Raw genomic sequence first — 24,217 nt, 5'->3', positions numbered from 1 at the left:
CATTTTGATGGTTGCCAGATGGAAGGGGGGTTGAGGGAGGGTGGAAAACAGGATGGGATTAAGAAGTACAAATTGGTTGTTACAAAGTAGTCCTGAGGATGTAGGATATAGCATCAGGAATACAGTCAATAATATTATAATAAATTATGTATGGTGTCAGATGGGTACTAGATTTATCAGGGTGATATATAGGAGGGGATGTGAGGGACACAGTAAAAAAGGTGAAGGAATTAAGAAGTACAAATTGGTAGTTACAAAATACTCATGGGGATGTGAAGTAAAGCATAAAGAATATAGTGAATAATATGGTAATAGCTATGTGCCAGGCAAGATCACTTTTTAAGTTATACAAATGTCTAACCACTATGCTATACACCTGAAATTAATACACAATAATGTTGAATGTTAACTGTAAGTGAAAATTTTAAAAAGAGGGAGGAAAAGGTGAAGGGGAAACAGAGGTTCAAATTTCCATGTATAGAACAAATTAGTCATGGGGATGTAATGTACAGCACAGGGAACATAGTCAATAATATTGTGATAACGTGGTACAGTGTTAGGTGGTTGCTGGGCTTATGGTGATCACTTCTTTAGGTATATAAATGTTGACTATGGTGTACACCTGAAACTAATATAATATGTTAGGCATATTTTTTAATTAAAAAAATTAAAAATAAATAAATAAAATATATAAGAAAAAAGATATAAAATTATGTAATGCAACTATATTTTTAAACTCTTAGGAAAAAGATAAAGGACATATGATTTCTATGTTAAGAGTCTTTGCTTTTTATTTGTAGGATTATAGGTGATTTTTCTTCTGCTTTTTAAAAAAAAGACTACTTTGTATTTCTATGTATTCCAAAAAGACTCACCCTCCCCTACTTTGTAATTGGAGGGGAGGGAGAAGAAATGTGCCCGGTAGTGGTAGAAGTTTTGAAATGCAGAGAAGGGTGAGCAGTGAAAGTGACAGCAGTCTAAGATCAGGGTGAACCAGTCCGGTCTTTTATCTGCCACTGACAACCAAGGCAGTCTAAGCAGGACACCTAACCTTTGCCAGGACGTAGAAAATACTTTTAAAACCATAAACTGCTGCTTCAGGAAAGGAAGGTATGCCAACTAAGTTATTACGATTGAATACCAAAAATATTTTTAGCGGCAGTATCAATAAGGGTTTTATTTTTATTATTTTTTGTAATAATTAAAATGAACAAAGCTAAAAAGAAAAGATTCCCACTCTCTCTGGCAAATGATGAATGAAATATCAGGGGTTTTGTAAAAAGACTGCCTGCCTGTTCGAATCTCCAGACAACAGATGTCTGCATTTAGGGCAAGGATTTTTTATTCAACCATCTCCTAATTACTAGGTTGTTCACCCATCTCAGAGAAACCAGAGAGCTCATTGCAGTGTCTGGATTACGATGGCATATTGTAACTACTACTTGCATGTATCACTGTTCTAGACATTAAAAAGGGCCAACTCACCAGCAACAACTTTTAATGAAGGAACCTATCAACAACAACGAGTTCTAATAAGAAAACATTTCTTCTTTTGAGAGTTTGAAGTACTTTTTATAAATCAAGTTGGTTTTCAACCATGTTTTTCAGCATAACGATTGTTTTTTTAGAGGGTATAAAGGAAGTTTGAGAGGCTGCACACCATGATTAGATCAGGAAGCCAGTAGAATGAAACTTGAATCAGCTTTCGTGCCTCCTTTCAGTCTAGGGTTCTAGCTGTAACTTCCATATGGAGCATGGATTTCTACCCTCGCCATTTGTAAAGGATGTTTCGGGGAAGCGTATGAAAGAGATCATGCTCCTGTGGGGTTGTACACTGTGGCTGTGGCCAAAGGATTCTTTCCAGCTCCCATCCAGATGGAATTTGTGGCAGCTTAGCAGCCTAGAAGCTGACATGATAAAGTATAAAATATTGAATTTCTATGTGTCTATGTGATTTCAGCTTTGATCTTCATTTTTGATTATGCAGTTAGTCATGTCCATGTCTGTCTGAGCCTGATGCTCTGGGGGCAGATGCTTTCCCATTATTTTAGTCCTAAATACTTTATCCAACTTAAAAGGAATCCACAGTGTGAAACTTTAGCTTAGAAAAATGAACAGTCAGTCTGCCAACAAAGTAGCCCATTGCATAACCGAGTTTCTATTTTATGATATTTCAGGAGTTTGCCCAAGATGATGACTGCAGTCATTCCATATTGATTTGTGAAGAAGGAGATCCACATGGTGATGGACAAGATTGGCAGCCCGGGGTTGAAGGTAACTTGGCTTCTGTCCCTGAAGTATTTACAAAGATAACGGTTATTTGGATTTCCCCCCTCATTTCAGAAGTGCTCTGTGCAGAACTTTGAAAACACAGAAAAGCACAAAGGAAATGAGAAAACACTCATAATCCTATCTTTTGGTCCATATCTGAATCAGTGAGCCTTGTCAACTTGCCCTGACAAAATGAGCATGTCTGCACTGTCTCTTGCCCTTATTCCACCCTACTCTAGCTCAGCCAGCCATTTTCTGCCACTTTCTTTTGTGTCTGATAACATCCCCCACCCTATTTCTTTCCTCTCAGAATCTTCCATCAGCAACAGGGATCTGTTCCCTTTCCGAACCAAGCATTTGTCCATAGGTGTTGCCCTGGAGCTCCTGCCTTGAGAGGAAATGGGGGACTGAATGAACAAGGCACTAAAGCTTCTATTCTATGAGGCATAAGTCTGGAGTTTTTCAAAACAACACCCATTCCAAATACATTACCCTGTCATACCCGTACTGTCCTTGCATTTAACAGACCACAAGGTATTTGCGGATTCTCACTTCAGAAAAATAGTCACCGCAGAGATCACATTTGTCTATCCCTATTCGCCTATAAACTTCTCAAATCAAATGTGTATTCAAACTGCTGCAATTTCTCTCTGGCAATTTTCTGACTTCCATTTCTAACACTCCAGGGAAGCTGTCCTCTTATATGTCTTTTTTCTCTCATCCCTGTGAAGCCCCCAGAGCACTGCAGAGCTAGTCTAGGTACTGTCTCTGGCGCCTTATGTGGTGCTGCCCTCTCCTGGGAAGCCTCCTGCCTTTCTCAGTCTCCCTCGGAATCTTTCCCCAGGCTGAGGGTGGGGAATAATTTAGTACCATTTGAAATTATTAACACCACGAAACCTGAAAGACCTAAGTAAAATACACAAATCCCGGTCCCCTTCCAAGCAGTCCTTGTGGTCTGCCTTTGACATTCAAGGACTTCAAAGCCAAGTTCTCAGATACCCAGTTGTGTCCCAAGCACCTTCCAAGAGGTTAAACAATTCAATTACTCCACTCAATTTGGAGATGAGTTGCCATCTGAGGTGCTAGTCATTCTTTTTAAATCAATTTGCAATAGTTTAGATTTTCATATAAAAGCCATAACACACAGCATCTCCATTAAGGTCTTGCAGTTTTAAGCTTTAATAACTCGGGTTACAAATGTGTAAGAAACAATTATGTTCGGGTTACAAATGTGTAAGAAACAATTATGTTTCTAAATTTTCTTCTCATAGTATCAAATGTCTTCAGTTGAGCTAGTTACTCTTTTCAGTCGGGCAGTAGTTAATGTTACAAGTGCTTGCACACTTTCTGAAGATCTTGGGCATATACTATGTGATTATTTACTCTGTTACACATATACACATTTAATCATTTGGTTTCTGTCTGTTTGTCCATTGTATTATTCTGGTAAGAAGGCACCATCACTAACTCATATATATATTAGTTAATGTAATAACATCTCAAACCGGTTGCTGCTGACCCCCAAATCGTGCTGCTTCTGCCACAATCAGGGATACTCCCACATCAACTTTAGAATCTCCTCCCTCTGCTGACACATCAGCAAAAATGATGCCTACACCCCATCTTTTTTCATGTAACTCATGTGACTCCATCTCTAAAGTTAGCTTGCTGCATTCTAGTGGCAAAACAGGCTGGAAATGCAGTTTTTGATAATTCTGTGCTGAGATTTATGATTTAGGAAATTATCAAACGTGGAGAAGTTTTCAAACTACGTATTTTGAAACTTGATCTCTATCCATTGAAAAAGAACAAGCAGAAAACACAGGAGAGTGAGGCTTTCCTGGAGAAAATAAGTTTTCTTTATTGAACGAATTAGGCTGGGTCCATTTTAAGTTTTCATTTTAATCATGGCTTCAACGTTACACATTAGCAAACATTTTCAGACTTTATGAATTTCATTTTCACCTCTTCTGTGAAGAAATTATGTTTCGCCTATGTTTAAGTGTTGCTGTTTAGTTTCTTTCTACTATCACATTTTCTGGTAGGCTGAATCTATACCTTCTTATGTGGAAAGATGCATTTAGATGGAAGCAAGTGTTTTATTTTTACATGTAACAATGCATCACCTTTCCTGGCTCACTGTGTAGGTTCAGAGGCCCTCGTGACTACTCACAGTATTCGAGAGACAAGACAGAAACACATTTGTATGTTCCCAGCTTATTTCAGAGGTAGCACATTTTATATATACATTTTCCCCCACTTAAGGTCAACAATTAGGATAAGCCAGTCAGCTTTGAACAAGTTCTAAAAAAGCTGGTATTTCTTATACTTGCTTATTCTATCTTTGGTTTGAAAAAGAATTAACAATGAACAGACTTTTGAACACATTAAATTTGCTTTAAAATATTCTGGTTTTACTAGTACTCGATAATTGTAAAAGTACAGTCATCCCTCAGAATATGTTCAGGGGTGGCAGATGGCTCAGTTGATTAGAGCCCAAGATCCAAACAACAGGGCTGCCGGTTTGATTCCCACATGGGCCAGGGAGCTGTGCCCTCCACAACTAGATTGAAGGACAATGACTTGGAGTTGATGGACCCTGGAGAGAAACACACTGATCCCCAATATTCCCCAATAAAATTTTAAAAAAAGAACATGTTCACATGAATATACTGCATAATTTTCTAATTTTCACAGCAAAGGAGTAACTGCATCTCGCCTTTGCACTAGAACATCTTTTTCACTGACAAGTTTAATTATTAGGAATGTCTGCTGTATGTTTTTCTCACTCTAACATGTCGGCTAGGTTTTAGCACTCAAGGATGATTACAAAAACGTTATGAAAGGCATCCATCTTCCTTTCAAGTGTAAGAGTGGCCCTGAGCACATCACATAACCTCATGGGTATCTGTTTCTTCGTCCCTAAAATGAAGGGCTTTGGTCAGATGACCTCTAAAGTTCTTTCAGCTCTGTACAGTAATTCTGAGCCTCTCATTTTGTGCTACATAAACAATGTGGTTAGAGGATCTTTGAGAAGATTAAAAAAAAACAATCATTCCAAAGAAACTTCATTTTTATTGGCACATTTTTTTGCTATCATATAATATTAGAAAACATGCAACCTAGTTATCTTATTTAAGAAACATCACGAGAGCTAGGTCCATTTTCATGGTACCACAAAACATAATATTGGATGAGGAAGATAGGAAATACTATTATCATTTGCCTGATTGTAAACAAAACTTTTCCTTTTAGGATATTTACTTTTCTTAATGCACCAGTTTCGTAAATAACACAGGCATACAAATTGAACAATAAAAATGCTTTCACTGTGGTGGTTCCTATATATTTGACAAAATATCCAAAATCCTTTAAAAATAATAAAAAACCATAATTGAGATAATGCTGATACTGACAGCTATTAAGTAACTTTCCTGAGGTCACCCAGGAAGTGGTGGGGGAGGGATGTGTAGACTAAATAAATGACCCTGACAAATTCATGGATAAGACAGACTACTGGGACAAGACTGTGCCCTCCTGGAAGGACACTCCTGTGCTCCCACATAACCATCACACACTTCTATACTATCACAATGCCAATCTCACTATACTCCGCTAGCAGCTCTGCGAGGGCCACAGCTGCACCTTGTTTATTTCTGTATCTTCAGTACAAAGCATTGGGCTTGGCATAGACACTTAATAAAAGTTTGTTGAATGGAAAAAGTGAATAAATGAACAAACCTTAAAGCACAGACAATTTTGGCAGCATTCACAGTCGTTTTTTAGGTATTTTTGTTTAACATGGCATATCGTAAGCAAGCATCAATTCCAAAAGTTGGAACTTTCTGTCTTAAGGGTTATACTGGGAATCATTCCATGGAATCAGACAGGAGATGGACAAAATTATAAATATGAGCAAGCTCCCATGGGAATACATAAATGATCTTACTTAATTCTCATGGCTGTCCTGTGAAGCAGGTGTCATGCGTTACACTTTACAGAAGGTGACCTTGTTTTCCCCATCAGAGGAACAACATTGCTCACCATAAAACTTTATTTTACATCTGGAAAGTTTTGATATTTTACTGTTTAAGCAAGCATTTATTTGAGACCTATCATATGCTAGACAGGAAAGATACAAAGATGGCGAAAACTTAGTACCTGGATAATTCCATTCTGTAATCATTAAGAATAAATTAGCCAAATAACCAAAAATAAAATACTTCTCTCGGTCACCACTGGAATTCATTTTTTTTCTTCCTACTATTGCCATGCATTTCTGTAGGTGTCGAGATTGTTGTTACTTTTCCAAAAGATGTCCGTCGCCCCCAAGAAATGAGCCAAGAAGATTTGAAAGAAAACAAGTAAGGAAATGTTAGATTGGAATTTAAGTATGAAGTGATACTTGTGTGGCAGCCTACATTTTTAGTAAATCAACCAGAAAAAAAACCTACCTGAAAACATGTGTCGTAATAAATATTGTGTCATTGCCAGATAAATATTTTAGGCTTTGTGGGCCATGTAGTTTCTACTGCAATGATTGAACTCTGCAGCTGTATCCTGAACGCAACCATAGACTATTTGAAAACAAATGGGTATGGTTGTGATCCAGTAAATCTACAAAAACAGACTGGAGAACATAGTTTGTTTTAGGTAGCATGAGTGCTACCTAAAATGTGGCTCTGTGGTTCTTCCATTACCAATCCATGATGAAGTCACTATAAACTTAAAAATTTAAACATTTACAAAGTTGTACAGCAATTTGATAAAGTAATTTTATGTTCATGGATCTGATAATGAAAAATTGGCACTTATGTTTATGTTTTTGCTTTTCATTTCATTTTTAATGTAATTCGGTTTTATTACAGTTTCCAAAAGTGTCAGTCCAGACAATGGTCTGGAAAATTTAAAAACTGGCTCTTCATCAAAGGAAGTTTGAGAAGCACTGGGCTGGTTAAAGCCTTTGGAGAAATAAAAGGGTGCTTTCCCCTATGCCTGCCCTTTGAACATCTGATATCTCTGCTCTGCTCTGCTCAAGGAAAGAGGGACTGGGAAAACTAAAGTGGGCAGACAGAGGGCAGACAAGGTGGGGTGTGAGTCAGGGGGCTTGGAGAGGTCTTGTCCTTTCAGGAATACAGCCATCCTACTCAGCAGCACCATTTGGAAATCGTTCTCCCAACTTTCTAGGGATGTCAGGCTGGACTGAGCACTAGAGATCCAGGAGACATGGGAAAAGTTTTAAATCAAACCATTTCCTCCACCTTCTAGTCAGACAACCACAGTGCATCAGGAACCGGCACGAGCACATTCTGCTTCTCTTCCAAATGAAATGAAGATGATGGACGTCAGGACGAATATGCCAGGCATGCAGCCTTCACTTCTGAAGAAAGAGGCAAGTTCCAAGGAGCTCTGTGACGAAAAATTGGGCTTTTTGGTGCCAAGACCTTGCTTGGAACCAAACATTTCCAAATCTGTCATCAGAGAAGATGTTTCTCCCTTTCTGAAGGGCCAGCAAAGAAAATCTGAAGGTGAGTTCATTTAATTACATAGTCATGTCTTTATTCTTCATTCAACAAATAAGTATCTTTTTCTTGAGTGTTTGAAAATCTTTACCATGAACTCATATTTGGTTGGTGTTTATCTGTTCGAACTTTCGGGGCCCACACTGAGGACGCTGTCCTCCAGGATTTGAGTTTCCACTCTATCCCACCCAAGACTGACTTACCAGGTAGCAGCACTGACGCCAGCGTTTCCCCTTACGGCAATACTGTCTTTGATATTTGCTTACCACTGTCCTGAACCAATCAGCCTACACCACCAGAGACAAACATGTGCAAAACTAGCCTCATTTGTTTGGATTTTTTTTCCTTTTTCTGTTCTGATTGGGTGTTTTCTGCTACCTTGTCTTCTAAATAGCTGATTCGATCTTCTGCTTCATTTAATCCACTATTGATTTTTTCTAATGTGTTCTTTATTTAGTTATTGTAGTCTTCATTTCTGACTAGTTCTTTTTTGTTTTCTATCTCCATTTTCATGTTTCCTGTCTCTTTGTTGAAATTCTTCCTGAGATCATTGAGCATCCTTATGACCAGTGTTTTGAACTTTGCATCTAATAGACTGCTTGTCTCCATTTTGTTTAATTCTTTTTCTGGAGCTTTGTTCTGTTCTTTTATTTGAGACATAAATAAAAGAGACATGTTTTAGACATAAATAAAGAACATATTCTGTTCTTTTAAAAGAGACATGTCTCTTTTATTTGACACATTTTATTTGAGACATTTATTTGTCTTTTATTTGAGACACAAAAATCTCCCCATTTTGGCTGTCTCCCTCTGTTTGTTTCTATGGATTAGGTAGGGCTTCTATGACTCCTGGTCTTAGTAGAGTGGCCTTATGTGGTATGTGTCCTGTGAAACATGGTGGTGCAGTCTCCCTGGTCACCTGAGCCTGGTGTTCTAGGTGTGTCCTTTGTGTGGGTTGTGTGTGTCCTCCTGTTGTAGTTGAGCCTTGGTTGCTGTTTGCATGTCAAAGGGAAGGATTGATTCTCAGGATGATTGTTTTTGAGGACTGGCCATGACTATAGTGGAGGAGCTGTTGTGAAGGGGCTGACCCTATGGAGCAGAATTCACTTTAGCAGGGATTTGGTACCCACCCAGTCTGTTCTTTGGGTGTTTTTTCCATGGAGGCAGCCAGTGGTACTCCAGCTGTGTCTGAAGCCCACCACTGGGTTTGCCAGCCCCACCTCAGGCCAAGTTTAGCCTCAGTCTGTGCCCTGTCCAGGGCCATCTGAAATGAGCCATGAAGCAATCCACCAGCTGTGCTGGATTTAAAGATGCCCGGGAAAGGCTAGGTTGTGAACCAAGACCAGCTGCTTAGCAAGAGGTACGGGACACGCTGAGGCCAGATCTGTTTGGGGTTTTGAACCTTTGAGAAATTTTAGGAAAATAAAAAGCATGAGCCAAGACAGGTCCTTTGTATGGAAAAGCCACTAGAAGTGGCTTGGGTGGTTCCACAAGTTGGGTGGGACATAGTGTCAGGGAATCACTAAGGAGAGACAAATTGTGTCAGCTAGATTGATGGAGACTCAGATATGCTGCTTGCCTAAGTCTTCATGCTGGGAGCGTGGAGGGCTCAACAGAGAAATAATGGTTTTTGCCATCACTTCTGTCTGGAAAAAAGGCTGTCCCTTCAGCCCTTGTCCTGTAGCCAGACAGTTCAGTTCCTCCCTGTATTTCCCTGGCACCTTTCCAGTGGCTACCCCAGCACTGGAGCTCAGAAGAAGTTAGTCCATCAGTGAGGAGGTCTGTACAAAGGCCCTCTAAGAGGAGCACCTGGGACTCTAGCAGCCCTCCGTCTCACTCAGCCAAAATTTCTGCTGGTTTTCACAGCCAGAAATTGTGGGGACTTCTTTTCCTGGCATTGGAAACTTGGGCAAAGGAGCCTGGTCTGGAGCTGGAATCCCTCACTCCTCAAAAGAGACCTCCACAGAAGAGGTATCCCTCCCAATTTTTAACTGCCACACACAGGTGTGGGACCAACCCATTCCATGTCTCAGCCCCATCTACCAGTCTTGATGTGGCTACTTCTGTATGTCCTTAGTTTTAGAACTTCTGCTCAGCTAAACTTCAAGCGATTCTCAGGGATGGTTGTTCTGTAGTTTAGCTGTAATTTCAATGTGGTCATGAGAGGATGCAAGCACAGCATTTACCTGCTCTGTCATCTTGACCAGAAAATCTACCAGAAAGATCTTACATCTGCACTCTCACCAGAAATGTTGAGTGCCTTTCTAGCACACATCATTCCTTACCAACACTAGATAATATTTATCCAAATATTTATAATAATACCTGAAAGGTTTTTCTTTAAACTCAGGAGGATATACATATGCCCAACTATAAATTATATTCAGTTGTATTTCTGGTATTAACTTGTAGTATCTTTGCAACAGGAAATCTCAACCTCTAAAGATGACCTTTAGGAGGGCAAGAATTTTGTCTTTGTTGTTCATAACTATATTGCCATCATCTGGGACAGTGTTGGCCACTCAGTAGGCACTCAATAAATATTTGTTGAATAAATATATGAAGAATTGGGGGGAGGTGCTTTGGCCCAGTGTGGGTAAGGGGAATGCCTGTACCCCTCCAAATTGGGAGCCTCATCTTAGGTGACTGTTTTTCACCCGAGAATGGCTTCTGTACCTGTTACATCTTAGATAAATTGAAATTTCAAAACAGCAGTCAGTGGCTAAAATGGACCCACAGATACATTTTGTTCAGCCTTCAAAGCATTTATAAAGCGGAGTGGGAAGGAGATTTCACTAAAGTCTCCAGGTTTCTGCCTTCTCTTGGGAGAAGGCAATTGGGAGATCTAGCAGTGATGGATTACCCATCTGGAATGGACAATATCAATTAGAACTTGACAATGGATATCCCTTTAGTTGGGGTACATGATTTCAATTGACCACTATCCTCACCTGTCCAATTCCATCCATTTATATGACCTTCTTTGACTCTGGACACATTGGCACTTCTGGCTGCAGTTTCAAGCTGTGTCAATGGGTGGGATTTTAGGGATCATTCTGACTTACTGGTAAAAAGACAACAACTAGGCTCACAAACACTACCTAGTGAATCCTATATTTCACCTCCGCACACCTCGCCTTCAGAATTTGTGATCTATCCATGTTCGAGTTCAAACGGCTGTTGGGAGACAACTATACATGAATATTTTCACATTTATGCACATTCCAGTGTTTCTAAGCAAAAGGCAGTAGGAAACTAGGTTAAAAGATGATTGAAGGATATACGTCTTAAAAATTAGAGACAGTGTATTGCTCCAGAGAGATTCAGAGACTTATTTCCCCAGGAGCTGTTTACTTACATTCTAGGGTAACAAAGCCCAGAGACACATTTCCCCTTTCCCCTGGAGACATTTGTTTACATTTCATAGTAATGCTCTCTTTCTAGGGAGGGAAAGATGGGTTGAAGTGCCAAACACTCGACCGGGGGTGCCAATACCCACGACTTGTATTCATCTTTTGTTATCGGTATATATCGAGTGTTACAATTTTAATACAATTTTTTTCCTCTCTTAAAATGTGTATACATTTTTTTTTGGCACCCTCTGTATATAAGCTCTGAGTCTCATAATTTCAAGGTTCATTCCTGTGGGGCAACCTCCACAAAATATGCAGGTAAACATCTGGCTCTCAATGCATTGTCCTGTGTGGAACTAGGGTGTGGGGAACTGGTGCTATGATGCCCTGTGAATAATAAATGCTCTGTTCTCTGATCCAGAGATCTCATATTTCCTGCTAGAATATAAATATAAATATGAATATAAATATAAATGTAAATGTAAATATATAACTATTTATCAACATATATACAAATGTTATATATGTGAAACATATATGTAACATACATGTATGTGTGAAACATTATGTATGACAAGAAAGAACCCCCTTTAAGTGGAAGTAGCCTTTACTTTTGTCTAATTATACCATAACCACTTCCATATGGATTACACCTGGATTAATTCTTAATTTTTATTTTTTTAAGCCTCAGCACCAAGATCATTCCATCCTCAAACTCAGGTGTAAGGCTGACTGTGTTCACTCTTCTATTAAGAATATCTAATTTTTATTATTTTTTCTTGTTATAGATTTTTCTACCTCTGATATGAAGTACAACAGCCGAAGAACTGAGGTAAGATTAGTTTTAGCATTATTGACTTAAGGATTAATACCAAAGAACTTTTGTTGTTAGAGACTAACTCCATCAAAGAACTCAGAACCATAATCTTTAGTAATTATAGCTTGGAAAAACAATAACTCACACATAGTTTATAGAGTAGCCAATAATTTCTGGGGAAATTATACGTTGACGTGTACATTTCTTTACTGGGGTGTTTCCTGTTCTCTACATAATGAGATTAGTAGCTCTCTTAGACATATTTTAGCCTGTCTTCTTGTAGCATATCTAGAAATTAGGCTATTCTCTTTTCCAGTGGTGGAAAGATTTTCCTAGTTGTCTAATTTATAAGTAAAGCATTTAGAAAGATCCTTGCAATTCTATCAACTATCTAACTCTTTTGTATCCAGGAGCCTTTGAGGAAATGCATAGGTACTGCTTAGTATTGTAAGAATTAGTTCATTGGCAAAAAAAAAAAAAAAAAAAAAAAAGGCTGCTATTAGGGAGAAGTTTATTTCCTGTTATTTTTGAGAAATTGAAGAAAATCATTAAATAAATGATTTAAAACTGGGGCAATAAAACTGGGGGATTACCTTGCATCTCACCTGATTCTAATGCATATGTTTCCAGTGTCAGATTCCTATCCTTTTCCTTTCTTCTTACACACAGATGGCAATAGAATGAGAATGAAGCACATAGCTCTCAATTACTACTGAAGATCCAGCCCATAAATATTCTGATATAATTAGGTATTAAATCTGTATACCCAGGAAAAGTCTTCACTGAAAAGAAGCATAAAGAGTTTATAACTTAATGACCAGAAAGCTGAATATTATATATTGTGTTACACTGACCTCTAGAGGTTGATAATAACAAAAACTAGCTTAGATTGAAAACAGTTGGGAGGGCAAAGGAGAATCTAAAACCATCAGCGTTGCTAACTTTCAAGTGTATAGTGTGGCACATTTAAAAGCCACACTCAACAAAACAATTCAGCAAAACATGAGGAGTAGTTGTGTTCTGGATACAAATTCTGAGTTAGTCTGTAATCTAATGATCATTGTTGAAGTAAATGTGAACAGCAATTTTAATCTGGGCTAAATGGGAATTTTAAATATCTTAATCAACTCTGTGGAGCACAAAAAAGAAAAGAGAAGAAAAATAAAATGCCTCATCATAATTTTCTTTTAAATTATTTATTTAAGTGTGCTTTTCCAGGACCCATGAGCTCCAAGTCAAGTAGTTGTTGCAATCTATTGTGGAGGGTGCAGCTATAGTGGCCCATATAAGGATTGAACTGGCAACCTTGTTGTTAAGAGCACCGTGTTCTAACCAACTGAGCTAACCGGCCGCCCCCTCATCATAAATTTTTGATGTTTACATTATAGGGCCTTTCTTTTAAATATATAACCATGAACCTTTGTAGCTATGATCATCTTAGTTTGGGAATGAGTTTTCAGCTTTTAAAATCATTATCTCCAGGGTAGCTTTGTACCTCGTAAGTACAAGGCCTTCCTAAGAGAAGTGTAGAATCTCTTCAGATTACTTTAGATGAGTTAACATGATATGCGTATATGTCTCTGTGGTCATTAGCTTTTTCTCTCTTTCCATTTAGCTCCCTCTGCCACCGTTGTCATTCTTGCCCATGAGACCTGGTCTCCTTACTATCCCCCCAAATCACAAGGATCAAAGAGAGAGAGAAAGAAATATCCCAAATGTCGTATCCTTCACGCCTACACTCTCAGAGCCTGTTAGTCACTCTGATGAGTTTAGACCATCAAACAAGCAACAGGAAGCCCCATTGAAGGTGTTTGTGGATCAGACCCTCAGGTCTTCTGATAACTTTATTTGGTCTAGAAACATGTGCTCTTTTTGGAAGGCTAACCATCACAGACAACACCTGGAGATGGAGGAAAATAGGAAATCTAAGGCAACAGAAGAATGTGACAAAATTCAAATCTCTCACTGCGAAAAAGGGCAGTCTTCAGTGTCCTTCGAGAATTTTAAGGAAAGAAGTCTTCCTACCGATAGGGAAGTGGATATTGACTGCCATGGTAGTGAAATGAGGAAAACAGAAGAAAACTCTCAATATCTTTCATTAGGAAAGAAGGAGGGTTCAGTAGCCGGAAACTATAAACAAAATTCAGAAATTGGATGCACCATACAAATCAAGTTCCAAGAAGCCCAGCACGCAGAGATAACTCTAAAGGATAAAGAGACTAGAAATGATAAAGCTGATTCAAAAAATGCTTCAGTATATAAAGGTGAAGTAATTGAGCCAAATCACATTTTAGAAGAGTTTGCTGTACTTAAAAGTTTATCCAATGTAGTCCCTGATGGCCCCATTGAAAAGCTCCCAGAAGATCAAAACGGCATGGAGACACACACACAAATATCAATACCAGAGGCAACCAAACCAGAAATGAACGGAAATGGGACAGTACCTCATATCCACATCACTTTTCCTGGAGATGGAACTCCCAAGGAACCGGCAATAGCCAAACCAAGCCTCCAAAAAAGAAAGGGCACCCTTCGTAACAACAATAGCTTCAACATACTTGCACACCAAGAAAATGACATGCATAAGATGAAAACCCATAGAAATAAGTTGGATTCAAAAACCAAGAACTGTCACAGGACACCTCAGAATTTCATAATTTCCATTGACAGTTCCATTAAGCCTACCATACATAAAACAAGTATTAAAACTCAAATTTTCCCTGCTTTGGGGATTGTTGACCCCAGACCTCGGCAATCACCAAAGTTTCAAAGGAGAATGCCACAGATAGAAAAGAAGCAATCAACTTACCGGGCTCTGAAACCTAAAAAGCAGTCATTTCCTTGCATCTGTAAAAATCCAGGAACAAAAAAATCTTCAGTTCCTCTCCCTATTCAACCAACAGAGCCAAGACTAAATTACCTAGATCTTAAGTATAGTGACATGTTCAAAGAAATCAATTCAACTGCTAATGGACCTGGAATCTATGAAATGTTTGGGACCCCTGTTTATTGTCACATGCGAGAGGCTGAACGGCATGAAAACAAATATTACCGAGAGATATGCTCAGCTCCATCAGGCAGATGTATTACCAATAAATGCCGATCTTCACACAATGAGAGGAGCAGCAACAGCAGAGCAAGACTTTCTCAGAAAAGACCACATGCTAAACCCCCAAAGGCTTTGCTTGGAATTAAACAAAAGCACACAAGTTTGATTTTTAAAGAAAAGGATTGTAAGGCCGTAGGTAGTAACCTACAAGACATTGAAAATGGCGGTGGTATTTCAGAACTAGAGTGGCAGGTAAAGTCTTCAGGAAATGACTTTCTATCTTCCAAAGATGAAGTTCAGCCCGTGAACTTTGCTCAGACCCATGAGCAGTCAATTGAACAGAACGAATTCCTTCCTGTCTCAGGTTTGTCCATTGCTGAAGAAGTCTCTATGGAAGAGTCTGCAGATGAAGGAGACATTTCTAACAGTCAGATACTTGCCACGAGCCTCAGAGAGCTGCATGAACTTGAAGAGGTACGTCACCAGATGTACCTTTTGGAAAACAGCTGGGCAGTGCCCAGCGAGAAGAGTTCCACCAAGCATGTACTGCAAGAAAAGCAGAATACAGCATCTCTTGGTAAAATAAATGCCAACCAAATTTTTACTAATGATGTGGAGTTTGATAGTGTTTCAGGGAAGTCTAAAACACTTATTTTCCAAGAGGGACAAGAAAAGGCATCTTCCCAAGTATATCAACTTTGGGCACATTCTTTGGATCATGATTGGTTAGGTAATAAGACAATAACACACCAAATGTTTGGAAAAAGTATAAATGATGCAAATTCAATTTCCCAAGAAACACTAGACTCTATAAAGAATGAAGAATTGACAGATGAACTATTAGGGTGTCTAGCTGCAGAACTATTAGCTCTTGATGAGAAAGATAACAACCCTTGCCAGATAATGGCAAATGAAACAGATCCTGAAAACCTAAATCTTGTCTTCAGTAGGAGAGGAAATACCTTGCAAGAATTGGGCAGAGAGACAACGAATGTCAAAATACAGGTTGGTATAATTAGAGTCAGCGATTCACTAGGGTGGGAAAGGACCTTAGAGATAATGTGGTTCAAAGCCCTTATTTTCAAAGCAGGAATCAGAAACTCTAAACAATTAAATAATTTCATCCAAGTCTCATCGTTTGCTTGCAAGTTTGGAATACAGGTTGCCTGACTCTCAGGCTAAGATGTTTTCATTATGCCGCCTTATTTCTGGAATTTAACCGGACACTGCAATGCAAAAGGTTGAGTACATTAATATAGTAAAACTATTTATTAAAATAGGTTAATAGTTTATACAGTGATGAAGTTTTCAATTAACAAATGTCAGCAGAGAGATAATTATGGATGAAACATTGTTCAAGGTGTTTTGTGAGATAGAAAGAAATGAGCATAGCCCTGAAGTGGCTCACTATCTAGTTCACTATTGTAACACAAAAATATTGACACCTACTGTGTTTCTGGCACTGGGCTATGAATTAGAGACGTGGTGGGATACAAGACTTAGCCATTGCTCTCAAGGAAGCATAAGCAACAATCCTGAAAAAAAGTTTTTAAAAACTTTGTTTGTCATGGGAGTGGGGGCTGCAGAGGATATCACTAATTTTGTCTTAGTTCTTTTGTTTTGTTTTGTTTGTCTTAGTTCTCACTAAAGCACGTGAACCTCCTCTTCTACTCAAATTTTAAAGACAGAAAGAGTAGGTTTACCTGAAATATTACTTATTAAGTGCTAACTCAGTTTATGTCACAGTATATCAGGATCAGGAATAATTAGAAGATCAGAAGAATACACTAGGTAAATAATTATACTCAAACTTGGTTTATTAAGAACTTGCCACGTATGAGCAAGATGCATCATTTTCTCCTTTATATGCTTCATAACAGCTCTATGAGATAAATTACTAAAGGTACTAACAAGTCCCCATTTTGCAGATGAGGAAATTGAGGTTTAGAAAGTCACACAGTTAGAGTGGTGTGGCCAGGCATTCTGACTGCAGTCTCACACCCTTAATCACTCCATCACAGTGAAGATGTTCCTTGTCCTAAGAAGCCAGCTCTACCTTCATGGTGATCTTGGTCTCTCCTGGGAGGTAAATTGTGATTCAGAGAGGCCTTCAGGCCCTGGTGGGAAATGGGGGTATGTGTGTGTCTGTGAATCTAAGATGGGTTTACTGCTCTGCCATTCAGACTTTTCTTTTGTCTCATTCTTCCAGAGACATAATAATGGGTTCAGGATATATGACAAGGAGGAGAATTTTCTCAATGAAAAGAAGGTATTTTCTGAAAATAGTTTAAAGTGTGAAGAACCTATCCTGTGGACCAAGGGTGAGATCCTTGGGAAGGGAGCCTATGGCACAGTAAGTTAAATAGGAAACAAGATGACACCAAAAATTCCGACTCCTCCTTGACCCCTCCTTCTTCCTTAATCCTCACTGTGAGTCCTCCCTTCCCCACTCCCCATCACACTCTTTTACTTAGAACTCTTTCAGTTGCAAGTAGCAGGAAACCCAACACAAACCAGCTTAAGGAAAAGGATGCTCACTACTTTATGTAACCGAAGAATCTGGAATAGGTCTGGCTCCCAGACAGCTGGTTTCAGGGGCCAAACAATGTCATCGTTTCTCCTTCCAAATCTCATTCTCAGGCCCCAGGTGGTGGTATAGTGGCCATTGCATTTCTAGCCTCTCATCTTCCTAGGTCCAAATCCACTGGGAAAGAAGTCTCTCTGTTCAGTAGCTCGGTATATGTTACCAGAAGTTGGGAGAACCATTGCTGAGTGGCAAAAACAAAGACGCTCCTTACATTTTGTGAATCACATAAAAGATCACCTAAATTCCTGTTTATAGAGATTGGTAAAGAAAAGACTAAACCCCCAGACATAACATGTTACATTTCTAGTTGCGGACATTTCAGGAATGAGTGAGAAGGTGGGAAGACATGAAACCACTGAAATCACATGACAAGGGAGACTGCTGAATTGTCTCAAGGCCTGCCTTCCTTTCTCTCCTTAGTGCTTTAGTGCTGAAATAGCCCTATTTCATTTATTAGGTGAGAAGCTTTCCCAAACCACCATCTCATGTAGTCATCATAAATATCTGTGAGGTAAGTATTGTTAGTTCAGTTTTATAGATGAGAAAAACTGAAGTCAAAAAGAGTATACAACGTATCCAATGGTGAAGCCAGGATTCTAACCCATCCAGGCCACCTGACTCCAAACCATTATGATAACCATTCATCATGCTGCTCGTTCCCACTTTGGCTCCATTGAAACACTGGATTATATTTAATCATAAGGTGTTGGTTTTCTTCTAGGTATATTGTGGTCTAACTAGCCAAGGACAGCTAATAGCTGTAAAACAGGTGGCTTTGGACACCTCTGATAAATTAGCTACTGAAAAAGAATATCAGAAACTGCAAGAAGAAGTGGATTTGCTCAAAGCATTGAAACATGTCAATATTGTGGCCTATCTGGGGACATGCTTGGAAGAGAACATTGTAAGCATTTTCATGGAGTTTGTTCCCGGTGGCTCCATCTCTAGTATTATCAATCGTTTTGGGCCGTTGCCTGAGATGGTGTTCTGTAAATATACAAAACAAATTTTGCAAGGCATTGCTTATCTCCATGAGAACTGTGTGGTGCATCGAGATATCAAAGGAAATAATGTCATGCTCATGCCTACAGGAATAATAAAGCTGATCGACTTTGGCTGTGCCAAACGTTTGGCCTGGGCTGGCTTAAATGGCACACACAGTGACATGCTCAAGTCCATGCATGGGACACCATATTGGATGGCCCCCGAAGTCATCAACGAGTCTGGCTACGGAAGGAAGTCGGACATCTGGAGCATTGGCTGCACCGTGTTTGAGATGGCCACAGGGAAGCCTCCACTCGCGTCCATGGACAGAATGGCAGCCATGTTTTACATTGGAGCGCACCGAGGGCTGATGCCTTCTTTACCGGAACACTTCTCAGAAAACGCAGCAGACTTCGTGCGTGTGTGCCTAACAAGGTAAGGAAGTTAAAGCAGGAGGAGAAGGAGGATAAAGTCCCAGAGATTCCAAGTAGCTGACATTTCCCCTGCAATTTGTGACCTAGTCAAAGCTCTCCACCTGTCCTATGAAGTCAAGTGGGCAGTGATTTTGTGCCAGGAGTCGTCACTAGCCATACTGGGTGATTGTGTTCAGGGTATAAGGGGGTTAATGCTTCAAGTAGAAACAAAATGCCTGTTAGAGGTCTTATCAGGTCCCAACTATTTTTCCCCAAGTCAAGGATATGCAAAAATTGCTGAAGATCTACTTATTTACCCACGGGACATCATCCCAGGGTCTGGCCAAGGTAAAATGACATCAATTATGCTTAGGTTTCCCTTTCCTAGGCTGCCTTCCTTCTCAGGAAACCAGTGTTCTCATTTTCTTCCTAAAAACAGCTCTCAGGAAAGTATGTGTGAGAAATTCATTCATATTGAGGGATTGATTGATGACTGACATTTAATGCTTTGCTTCCCCCAGAAGTACTTACATTAAAAGTGAGGGTGAACATTTTAAGCCAAAGGAACAGATCTCTACCTGGAGCATTTCAAGCATCAAGTGAGGTAGAAGAAAAGCCCCAGAAAGTTGCCTGTTTTCTCTTGTTCTGATGCCCTGTTGGTATCCATGGAATAAAACTCTGGGTAAAATGTTAGAACTGTAAGGGACCTTCGATATTACCTACTTGTTGGTTTTCAAACTTTTCTTAGCCAGGTACTCTCTGCTCATACGAAATCTTAATTCAAAAAATAAAATGTAAAAGTGGAGAGATAGTTCTTTTTAAAATGTGTGACGGGGTGGCTGGGTGGGTGGCAAGAGCTAAAGAGTAAGGTGGGGGTGTTGAAGCCCACTAAAGTAGCTTCTAGGATGATATAGAACGGCATAAAATCTACCCACCTAGTGAGGCTCAGCATTAAGATACTTTACGGGATGAGGAAGGCCTGAGGCCCAAACACAAGTTTTGGGCCTTTCGAGGAACCATGCTTTCTTATCCCTAGATGAAAAATTCCAGTGCCCCAGCTTTCAGCAAGCATATATGGAGACCAGGGGGTTCATTCTGTCTTTCTTAATGAATCTCAGAACCCACAGGTCTCCCTGTCTCTCCCTCCCTCTTCCTCTCTCTCTCTCTCTCTCTCTCTCAGCACACGTGTATCAGCCTGTCCTGGTTGATTTCAGGCCAGGGCAGGACCTGTGGTCCAGGGATGCAGTTTTGAGCATCCCTCGATGCAGAGACACCATGGTGTTCCAGTATTGATTTTGTGGGCAGAGCCCCAGAGCTGCCCCTTCCTTCCCCCAAAAACCACAAATAGGACATGAAGGTGTTAGGAATATCATGTGGACCAGTACTAGTTTGGGAGACTGGTCTTAGCTCTTAAAATTACTGTAGTCGCTTTGCTCTGAACTGAGTAATTGTCTATTATTGATCCATAGAAACTACTTGCTATTGCCATTTTTTTCAAGTTGTTACTACTCATGAAGTTTAAAGAGAAAGGGTAGAACCTTTCTTCTGGCTCTCCTTTTGAACTATTGCCTCATAAACTAAGCAACACACAACTCACACCACAGATAATGAATTTATAGTGTTGTGAAGGTTAAGTGAAATGGTGTATGCAAATTGCTTAGTGGAGTATAGGGTACGTAATTAGAGCTCCACAGTCAGTAACTGTTAGGGAGAATGCTAATACACTGTACCTAATTTCTGTCATATACAAGCATATAATTAATTACCTCTTGAAAATCTATGGCAAAGACCCTAAGGACTCTAGAATCTCACCTGATGTCTATGACAATACTCCTTGGAGTGTGAATAGTCAGAAATGAAGGGGTAAGGCACTTTAAAAGATCCAGAAGTAGAGATGATGAGGTATAGAGTAGGAACAAGGATTGAACAGAACAGAAATGAATTTCAGGGAGCAGTAAGAAGCAAGGGTAGGGGTATTCCCAAGGCAGGCTGAAAGTTCTGAAAAGACAGGCCAAGTTGTTTAGCTTTGTTACACAGGCAGTGAGCAGCAGGGGCGTGGAAAACATTTGGGGTAGAGAATGCCGTGAATAACAAAGTCTTTTGGAAGGCAGGTCAGATGGCAGTGCATTGAAAGATCTCGAATAGAGGCTGTTTGAGACTAAGTCATGCAGGAATCCAGAGCTTGGACTTTTGATGGTGGTGGGACTGTAAAGAGGATTCCAGAACATGTTAGGGGAAGGTGAATCAGGACTTGGTGATAGAGGATAATAGGATTTCATGGTTTTGAATCTGGAAATGGAAGAAATTATAATAGAAAGTCATGAAACAGGAACAAGAGAGGAAGGTGAAGAGCGTCCCCTAAGGGTCATCTAAGTGCCTCGGCCGTGCAGCCAGGAGGGCTTGGCCTGAGGGGGAAGGGCGAGGAGATTGAGAAAAGACGCAGAGACAGAAAGCTGGGATCGGGAGGTCCACCGTCCACGGATGGCGGAGCAGTGGCGCACTCTTTATTTCACACACAGTTTTTATACAGTCTTAGAACAGTTGGCTATACGAACAAGTATTAGCAGAACAAGCAGGTTATCAGTAGAACATTTTGTTTTGTGTATTGGCAAGTTTGTATGGTTTGTGGCTGCATTAGTGTTATCTTGTACTTTCTGGGAAGATGTTGAGGCGAAGCTTCCCATGGGAATGTCCTTGCAGACTGCAAGGCCCTTGTCAGCTTACAGCCCGCTCCCTACACTAAGGAAGCATTTAAAGCTACGAAATTGGAGCCCAGGAAAGCGATTAAGATGGGAGGTGGGTATTTGAAAATTATAAGGCTGGTAGCTATAGTCATGAAAAAACTAGAGGGCTGAGGATAATGTTTTTAAAAATGCTCATGGGAGAAGATAACAATATATAGTATCAAGTCTAGCACATAAATGGAAAAAAAGGAAGGGAGAGAGGGCAGGAGAGAAAGGAGGAGGGAAGGGGGTTGCCCCCAAGGTAGAAGAAGAATCAAAAGAACGGTTTCTCCTGTCTGGGCAGAGATCATTTCAGGATGGAGGGGATGGTGAACACTTCAAATGCTACAGAGACACAAGGAGGATGAGCTCATTAAATTTCGTAATGAGAAGGTCATGGTTAATTTCAAGAGGGCAATTTCTATATAAAGAAGAGTAGGCCAAATGGCTAAGGATTTAAGATAATGAATGTTGAAAAAAAAGTCATTGTGTTTGGTTATGTTAGGGAAATTTGGCAGGAATAGGAGAAATAGGATGGCAGCTGGACATGGTAGCTAGACTAAGGAAAGGATTTTTGGAGAGATTACTGCATATTTTTGAGAAAGAGCCTCAAGGAAGAGAGAGGTCTTTATTTTACAATGATTTATCATCACTTTGTTTTTAAAGTATTTTATTTTTATTTCCATTTTCACCTGGGTTATTCTTGGTGGTCATTTGCTTCCAAAATTATCCCAAGATAGCCAATTTAACCAAAAAAATGCTTTTGCAATACCGTGTTTCCCCCAAAATAAGACTGAGTCTTATATTAATTTTTGCTCCACAAGACACATTAGGGCTTATGTTCAGGGGATGTCATCCTGAAAAATCATGCGAGGGCTTACTTTTGGGGAAACATGGTAAGTCATTGCAGATAACTATTGACTGGTTCATTAGTTCATTGATTGGTTCATTGGCCACAAAACCACAATTGTACTAATTGAGCAACTGTCTCCCTTTATGTTCTTCCAAGAGTCCCCAAATGGGATTACTTCAATTAATCACCAAAGCACATTAAAATGTCTCCTTCTTAACGGCTTTTCAATTCTGGATTGCAATGCCTTGAAATTTTAAAAGTAAATTGAATGTTATTTAAAAGTGCGTTAGTCGGCACATCTAAGTGTGAATTTTACTTGTGTATAAAGTATTCCCCAAACACATTAAACAAAACCGCAATGAAAAAAGAGGGCCTACTTTTTAATCATAATGTCTACTATTTTTTGAACACTTGTTATGTGCCAGACACTGTTTAAAAGTGGTATATACACTATTCAATTCTCCAGAGTTATTGTTATCCCTATTTTACTGATGAGGAAAGAGTATAAGTCACTTGCCTATAATCACAGCTGAAAACTGGAGCCTGGACTCAACCCGTCTGACTGGCAGAGGCTGTACTTTCATCTTAAAGTTGGCATTTTGAGTCAAGTAGGTCTAGTCGGTAGCACGTTTTTGGGCGTTGCTTCTAATGTGTTTTTCCCTTCTTAGGGACCAGCATGAGCGACCTTCTGCTGTTCAGCTCCTGAAACACTCCTTCTTGAAGAGAAGTCACTAAACATACATCAAGACTTTCCACTTGCATTATAGATACTGATATTGCTTCATTGTGGGGATGATGGTGAAGGGACCCTTGTTTTCCTACTGGAAAGCCAATCTGACCCAATTTAAACAGATTCCGTAGTGTCACTAACTGAAAAGTTTGTTGCATACTAGTCTCCTCAAGCTTCAGGCACAATTACTTATATATGTGAAAAAATTTTCTTAAACAGTAACAAAAAAACCCTACTCCAGTGTTTAGTTTTGACTACCCAGGAACTATAATCTCTATTGCTTTTACAATATTTCTTTTTATTTTTGGCCCGTCAATTTTAATGTCATTAGTTTAAAATAAATTGTAAAAACAAAAGAAATTTTCTTGCTTGGTATGTAAGAACGCTTATCTACGTTTTACAAAGGGGACTTGAGAAAGGTGAGAAGTTAAAAGTTGAGAGGTGCTAGATTCTGCTTACTTTGGCGGCAGTCTTAAACTTGCAGATTACAGGAGCTTCAAGATTAAAAGGAAGAGCTAAGGGCCTGGGTATTTCCTTATCAGAGGGTCCCCAAACTCCTCAGAAGTCTCCACCTACAAAAAGCTGGGTTATTTAAGGTGGATTCATAAACCTCAGGCTGTTTTCCCTGTAATTTAAAGCTATGAATTGAGGTCTTCACTTATTTGCGGAGTGAATTAGGTCATTACCACATCTAGAACTAGCAAAACCTAAGCTAGGTAGGATAAAAGCTACCTGGTTTAGGATAATTTTGGAAGGATAAAAGCTAGATCAAGTAAGGAGAGCGTGGGTCAGCATGCAAATGTTTTCAGGGCATTTTGCTCACTTTACCTGAAGGAAGGACATCCCCAGATGTCCCTTTCGTTTCTAGCACATTGGTAAACTTCACAAAAATCAACACAGACAAGTTGTCAAAAT

General features: G+C 39.6%; 1 protein-coding gene across 2 annotated transcripts in view; it reads left to right on the top strand.

The window, feature by feature from the left end:
* Positions 1–23,648, top strand: part of MAP3K19 (mitogen-activated protein kinase kinase kinase 19) — a 58,338-nt gene extending 34,690 nt beyond the window's left edge. The window contains exons 7-14 of one of the 2 annotated variants that reach the window (XM_081052609.1): positions 2,178–2,274; positions 6,557–6,635; positions 7,540–7,799; positions 11,935–11,978; positions 13,579–16,017; positions 17,222–17,365; positions 18,321–19,018; positions 23,241–23,648. In XM_081052609.1, coding sequence (XP_080908735.1) covers positions 2,178–2,274; positions 6,557–6,635; positions 7,540–7,799; positions 11,935–11,978; positions 13,579–16,017; positions 17,222–17,365; positions 18,321–19,018; positions 23,241–23,307 — 3,828 coding nt within the window. In that variant the 3' untranslated portion in view covers positions 23,308–23,648. Of the gene's footprint in view, positions 1–2,177; positions 2,275–6,556; positions 6,636–7,539; positions 7,800–11,934; positions 11,979–13,578; positions 16,018–17,221; positions 17,366–18,320; positions 19,019–23,240 lie in introns of those variants that run through there. The other variant, XM_081052610.1, reaches the window with a different exon arrangement.
* Positions 23,649–24,217: the final 569 nt, after the last annotated feature.

Source organism: Rhinolophus hipposideros (assembly GCF_964194185.1).
Source record: "Rhinolophus hipposideros genome assembly, chromosome: 6".
In the NCBI taxonomy this organism is placed as follows: Eukaryota; Metazoa; Chordata; class Mammalia; order Chiroptera; family Rhinolophidae; genus Rhinolophus; species Rhinolophus hipposideros.
The sequence above is the reverse complement of the archived record's forward strand: the minus strand, read 5'-3'. Positions and strand labels throughout refer to the sequence as shown.